The sequence below is a fragment of the Papaver somniferum genome, chromosome 7 (assembly GCF_003573695.1).
Source record: "Papaver somniferum cultivar HN1 chromosome 7, ASM357369v1, whole genome shotgun sequence".
In the NCBI taxonomy this organism is placed as follows: Eukaryota; Viridiplantae; Streptophyta; class Magnoliopsida; order Ranunculales; family Papaveraceae; genus Papaver; species Papaver somniferum.
The window spans coordinates 129,180,747-129,187,694 of record NC_039364.1 but is presented as its reverse complement, the minus strand read 5'-3'; the positions used below and the strand labels follow the sequence as shown (position 1 = coordinate 129,187,694).

At 37.3% G+C, this 6,948-nt stretch overlaps 1 protein-coding gene across 2 annotated transcripts; it reads right to left on the bottom strand.

Annotated features, from left to right (window-relative positions):
- Positions 1 to 994: 994 nt before the first annotated feature.
- Positions 995 to 6,383, bottom strand: LOC113298399 (ubiquitin receptor RAD23d-like). 2 transcript variants are annotated; one of them, XM_026547135.1, is made up of 12 exons: positions 6,120 to 6,383; positions 5,298 to 5,459; positions 4,415 to 4,468; positions 4,051 to 4,106; positions 3,636 to 3,686; positions 2,960 to 3,140; positions 2,286 to 2,432; positions 2,128 to 2,196; positions 1,992 to 2,039; positions 1,801 to 1,907; positions 1,597 to 1,672; positions 995 to 1,392 (listed from the first exon to the last, which is right to left on the bottom strand). In XM_026547135.1, the coding sequence occupies exons 1-12, from the start codon at positions 6,183 to 6,185 to the stop codon at positions 1,279 to 1,281; spliced, it is 1,131 nt and encodes a 376-aa protein (XP_026402920.1). In that variant the 5' UTR covers positions 6,186 to 6,383; the 3' UTR covers positions 995 to 1,278. The 2 variants fall into 2 exon arrangements, with proteins under 2 accessions (XP_026402920.1, XP_026402921.1); XM_026547136.1 differs by having other exon boundaries at positions 2,960 to 3,137.
- Between the last annotated feature and the right edge of the window lie 565 nt (positions 6,384 to 6,948).

Genomic DNA, 6,948 nt, shown 5'->3' with positions numbered 1-6,948 from the left:
TCGCTAGAGTTCTGGGTTCCACTTCATGTTCAACTTCACCGTTGAGCTTATTTTTGTGATTCTCTATTGAACTAAAACCATGTGACAATAAGTGAGAATCACGCCCATTAATGTTCCCCGTTTCAGCGGTGAACATTCTATAAACTTTCTCCCAGAAAGTCAACGTCGATTCGGCTAACATTACTTAAGACAACATCTTGTGTGTGAAAAATAAAGGCTCTACAAATAGCTAAATCCTCTTGTGTAAATCTAACAACACGAACTCTGGGAGACATTTTTATAGATGAATTGAGAGTAAAGAATGTGTAGAATATGTGGATTTAGAGTTGAAATGAGGAGTATTTATAAAACTCAAAAATTATAGCCGTTAGATCACAAGAGTTTTCAGCCGTCCAGATTCAACCATCGGCGCCTTTATGAAAAACACGACGCGTTTTTTATGGCTTTTGAACTAACAACGGGAGTTGCAAAGACAAGCGCCAGAGTTGGCTCACGCGCCAGCATTGGCCTCTAGCTCGCCCGCTCTTCCATCACGCGCGCGCTACATATTCCATCTCACTCAACAAACCAACAAACTTGTTGGTTTGTATATCCATTTTTCATGTTTGTTGAGTCCATAGTGGGATCAAAATCAACAAACTCCAAATTTGTTGGGTCCATAGGAAGTGCTCTAAGCGAAGAAGCAACAACACTGGACGCATAAAAGTGATTTATGGTCCAGGTGAAATCCTACTGCCGAATAGTTACACCATATGGTTACCATAGATTTCAACTTAAATTGAAGGAAGTTCTACTTATTTGAAGGTAGTTCAGGTGAATTAAAGAATAACAATCTAAAGAAGACCGACATGAAAAGTACATAATCCATATGGCTGCAATAGAGGATTTGCAAATCCCAATGGTTTACTCTGCTATGCAACCTCTCGCAACTGTAGATCAAAACTTCCACCTAGAAACAGCTTGCAATGCTACAGTAACATATAAACATCTTAAATGTAGGAAACAGAGAGAAAAAAAAACAAAGAAAATGTGAGAGTATAAATTCATTTACATGTTAATAAATCCAGAAAAAACAATAACACATTTTATGATCCATCTCTTTGTAATTTTCATTTTCCAGGTGAAGAAACTAAAAACAACAGGAAAAAAAGGAAAAGGGTACTCTAGTTGTACTCGATCCACATATCTAAACAACTAGGAGGTGGTGAGTGAGGTTAAAAAAAGAAATAGAACTGGAAGGCAGAAAGATAAGGATGCTATATTCAGTCCCTCGTATAATTATTCGTACTCATGACCATGATCCAATAGATAATTAGCAGCGAGCTCCTCATTCTTGTTGCAGGCAAAGAACACCTCCAGCACAACCGCTCTATCAAAACCCATCGCCTCGAGCTACAACAATACAATATTTTCAACATAAATCATTAACCATGATGAATGCAATAAGCAACTCTACATTTGTGACTAAATTGACATATTTTTTCAACAGTCTCGGGTTGGGTGTAGTAGTTCCTATTGATAGATTAGACTTTACTGTTACGGCACTAATACTGCTGAAAAAGATCACATTCATCAAAATGGAAGCCGTAAACTTACACGTTCAATAGCTTGCTGCTCCTCAGGTGTGACAGCCACTTGTGGCATTGCTGCAGCTAGCTGTTCCATTATATTCCTGATCCATAATGAACAATAAGATAATCGACAGATACAACCTCAGCAGGAACTTCAACAAATATGTGTGTGTGTGTTGGTGTGAGGAAGAGAGAGAGAGAGAGAGAGAGAGAGAGAGAGAGAGCTTACTCCTCTCCTTCAACGGGTTCGTTGATAAGGCGAAGGAAATCAGTTTGATGCTCCTGAATGAGCCTCACCAGCTGAGGGTTTTGCTTCCCAAGCTCTTGAAGCATAGGCTGTAACAGCATTTATAAGTTACCAAAAAAGAATAATCAAAGAATCGGAGATATTTACAGGCTTCAATGAATAACATAAAAAACCTGCAAGATTTGTGGGTTCGCTTGCACCATAGCTCGCAGAGCTTGAAACTACACGTGAAAAATAATTAGATAAGAACTCCCAAGTTTCAGGTGAGCTATTAACATGCAAATGACAAATCCCCTTGCAATTGCATACCTGTGGATTGGTGCGTAAGAAGTCTAAGTTACCTCCAGCAGCAGCATTAGTCTCCAAGTTGGGAAGGCCCTAATTGACAAATATATTGAGCTCAAATAACAAAGAACTGATGAGAAAAAAATAAAATAAAATACAGTATACATATATAGGGTGCACACCTGTGGAAACAGATCTAATGGATTTGCATTGGGACCAGTAGAGGGAACCCCCAACTGAGCTGGTTCTCGAGCTTGGGCAGGAGGGAGTCCAGCTTGTCCAGTAGGAGCCTGGGGTGCAGGCACCACAACTGGTTGCTCGGGAATTCCCTAGTATAAGGAATAAACCAAATAGCAGAATTGTCAAATATTAGATAGAGGTCATTGAGAAGCTAAGACAATTTAGTCTAATTTAGTGTTCAGATGTGAATATAGGACTCTATAAAAATTGTCCATCCCAATTCCCGGAAGAAGTATAAGAAACTAGTGCAATGAGACAAAACATTGGTACAATTTAATTAGAGGTTAGTCAGTTAACATGGCGAGTTTAGAGAACCCTTGGTCTGTGATTCGTAGCTGCAGATCAGGGGGGGGGGGAAGAAAAGAAAAAAGACATTAAGCTTAACAAATTTCGAGCATACTTTTACAATTATCAGTAAGCACTAATCAATTCCAAAAGGCCACAGCTAAAAAGGAAGATATGCTTTCTACCATGAAATGTTGCGATCGTTCATTCCCAAAGATGAATTACAAACAAGGACCTTAATTTGTACTTATCACCTACTAATAAATGAAGATAAAAAGAAGGGTACAAATTGGAGATACTTCGTCTTAGTGACCTGTTAAAACTAACTTACCGAGTATAAATAGTCAACAGCTCTTTCAGGGTTGTTGAAAGCAGCGCGGAGTGCACGAACTACGGTATCTCTGTCCCAGGTCCCTCCTCCCATATCCAAAATCTCCTGAATAGTTTGCTCAAGGTTATTCCCTGCAACAAGATTCGATGCTGCTTGACCATATACATCTGATCCTTGCCTGCTTCAGAGCGTCATTAGTAAGATTGGGTAAGAGAGAGAAATGATGCAAATTAAGGAAAAAGACATCTGGTTAAAAGTTCCAATGTTCAAAAATTCCAGTCTCAATCGTTAGGACATGGTAAACATCACTACAAGCTGTCTCCACCTTCTTTAACTACCCGCTTCATGTGCAACTTTTCTGTAATTACTATGTCTATAAATGATTTTTCTTACACATTTTTACACTTTCATCTGTGAGTACAAACAATCTAAAGAGTAAAGACCGAGTTTTTAGAAAAATAATGTCACATTGATCAAGGTCCATCGCACATTCCTAAATCTAACACATAATATGAGACACGCTTGTGATCATCTTTGTGTATATAGATGAGAGAGGGAGAAAGATTCTCACTGAGGTACGGGAACAGCTGCAGATCTGAGTAACCGGACATTCTAAGTAATACTACAGTCTATAGTGCCAGAGTAAGGAATTGTAAGACATCAGATCAATACTTACAAGGCAGTTGCGGAAGTTGGAACAGGAGCAGATGCAAGAGTAGGTGGTGGTCTGTACAAAGAAGTAATTACCATCACATCATTAAAAAGGTAGAGAAAATGTCATGGATGATTATGTAAATATTAGGTACTCGGAAAAAAATGGTAGCAAGGATACTACATAAGTTCAACTTTAACTGTATGTGAAACCCACCAACTTTGAGAAAAAAAAATCACATTATAATCCTATATTTTTATCAATTTCTGGAATATCAATTTCTGGAAATAATCAGATAACTAGTAAATAATTAAACATAGTTGTGCTACATATATCATAACTCTTTCTAACCTCAGATTTCTGAATAAATTAAACTAATTTAGCAATGACAAACTAAAAAGCATCCTAAATACCAAAATTATCAAAAAGTTAAACTCACTGAGGCAGGGCTGATGCTGGAGCCACAGCAGGAGGCACTGAAGCTGCTGACTGAACCTACACGTAAAAATGGCTCTTAAGACAGATTACAGTTGCGCATTATGTAGTCCATCAAACAACACATTGACTGATCTATCTGTAGATATAAATATAAGACAGCAAGAATTGGTTTTTTATGTAAGACTATACAACAATGGGATTTCTGGCTGTGTGTCATACTCCTTGAGAGTTTGTGTGGTTACTGCATCTTAAGGCAAACCATAAGTCATTTCCATGGTTATCTTGGTCAAACTGATGAGAAACAATAGATAAACTGCATGCTAGCATAGTTTCTTTCAAGGATATACAATACATCATATGCCTACCTGACCAGTAGGTGTGGTTGTTGTAGTTGGAGTTCCACTATATGAGCTTTTGGTCTGAAAGATGCATCACAAAAGATTGAGTATAGGACATATAAGAAATATAATGCATGCCGAAATGCTGACGCAATGTGCTAATATAGTGCCCACTACACACGAGCAGATGAAAACGGTGAAACACTGTATGGAGAAGTACACAAGTTCTATGAAGTACTTTACAACAAGCTAGCTTTCTTAACGTACATGCACAAAAGAATGGCTTATGTCCAGTCCTTCACAGAACAATCCAGGATTTATGTGCCGTTCGTCAGCGGGTTACATCGCATTACCAATACCCACACAACGCTCATAAACCAAGATTGTCATAGTAATGAATCTCCTTAACATACATTCTCAAAAATATGACCGTGTTCAATCCCGCTCAGTACAATCCATTCATCTGTGACGGTCGTCACAAAGTTATATCAACAGGTTCTTCCACATTATCTGACACTATGCTCATTGGCCCAGTTTGTTATAGTAACGAAATTCCTTTAACTTTCTAATTGACAGATAGCATATTGCTCTAATAATTAAACGACTTCCACAATTTTACAAACCAATTTAACCTCAGTTTTCCCTCTCTCGATCAACTAAACTGCCATCTGCCTTTCTGGGTAAGTTAATATGCCCATCAAAATGCCGCAGGCCACAAATAAATGCACTAAAAGTGATATAGGAACACATAAGATGGCCAAGGAACATAAGCCATTTGCGCATTAGGCACATAACACCCACCTAGTGAGTACTAGCATACTAAATACAGTACAACAACATCTATTTAACACTACACTTCATACTTACAAAAGCATACACAAATATACACATCAATATACAGATGTATTACCTTAGTCAACATAATAACAAGAAAACTGTTCTCAACAACTTGGTTTTCAGCCAACGTTGTGTCATCTTTAAGAACTTTTCCCTGATGGATAAGCATTTGTTGTGAGGCGGGGTAAACATCTGATCCCTGAGAAGTTTCTATGCTTTTTTTGACATCAGACACCTGCAGAATACATTTAATGTAAGTTTCTTGCTTTACTAATAATTTTTATAATTATGTTGATATAAGAAGTAAAAAGATGTAAAAGGGCCGATGGAAAAGTTGGATGATGATATTGGGAAGAAAAATACTAGCACAAAAAAATAACCCAAATTGGTTCACGTTGCTAGTGAGATGTAATCACAATTTCCAACCATTATAAGCTAATATTTTCACCATACATATGAATCTCATTAAAATGTACACGATCAAAGAATAACATAAGCTCCACAGTACAGAATATAATAAAACTTGCTAATATTTTCACCATACACTTGCTGTTCTGTTTTGCTATATATCCTCAGAATATAATAAAACTCGCTTAACATCAAATAGTAAATTAACGGGTAATCTGAGGGATTGTGAATCTGCCTGCTCGGTTTCGTAGATACAGTGGGCTAACCTAAACAGAAATCAAACTCTGCCACCTAACTTAGCAATCTTCGTGGAACTTATTAAAACTAGTTATCCATGATTTACCTATGACAAGTCTAAACCCTAGCATTCCCGTGCCCGATACAAACTCGCAAAAATCATGAATAGGAAATCAAAATAATATAACCCTAATTACTGTAAAAGCAAACCCTAAAATCAAAAATAAAACAAACACATGAGAAATTATACCTTATCATCAGGATTAACTTCTATATCGAACTTTGCATTCTTGAGATTTTTCACTGAAATCTTCATAGTTTAAATTTTATTTTTAATTCCTTGAGTCTCGAGAAGATAAAAAAGAGAGGAGTAGAGAATATATACTGTAGTTTTGAAGAGAGATAGGAAACCCAAAGAGAGAAGTAAAGAACTAATGAAACATCCAAAATTCCAGAAGCCTCCTAATTCTCTTTTTAACGTTGTTTCGCCCCCCCTGTCTCTCTCCTATATAAAGAAACAAACAGCTAGATTTCTGTATTGATAAGGACTATCGCATTAATCTCGCGGGTCGAGTGTTAAGTTCCGGATGTTTGTTTAGCACCATGGTGAGCCTAGGCCAACGTCATGTTTTCTTTTACTTTTTTTATTTGGACTCAAAAATATGCGAGCCAGTGGCTTGATCAGTTTTTTATTTCCTAGTTTAAATGGGTCCGAGTTAAGGATTACATCTTAGTCAGGTTGCAAATAAAATCTGACTTAAACTAAACAAAACTAGTCACAAAACACCGGGAAAGATTTTGCTCTAGCAAATATGATCTAGCAGCGCCATGGCCAAGCATTTGGCAAGCATTTTATCCAACTTTTAACCCCAGTTATCCTAACGAATTTTTCGCACCCATAATATTCAGCCGTATTTTGAAGAAACATCTCGGAATTTTAAGCTGCCGTCTATTACAATCTGTTTCTATCTATGGACAAAGTCAATCCCGGTCTTCAAACTGTTCATAGAGGGAGAAAGCCTCCTATCCCAACATAATGGAAGATAAATCTTCATTTGTTCTTTTTATTCGATCGGAAA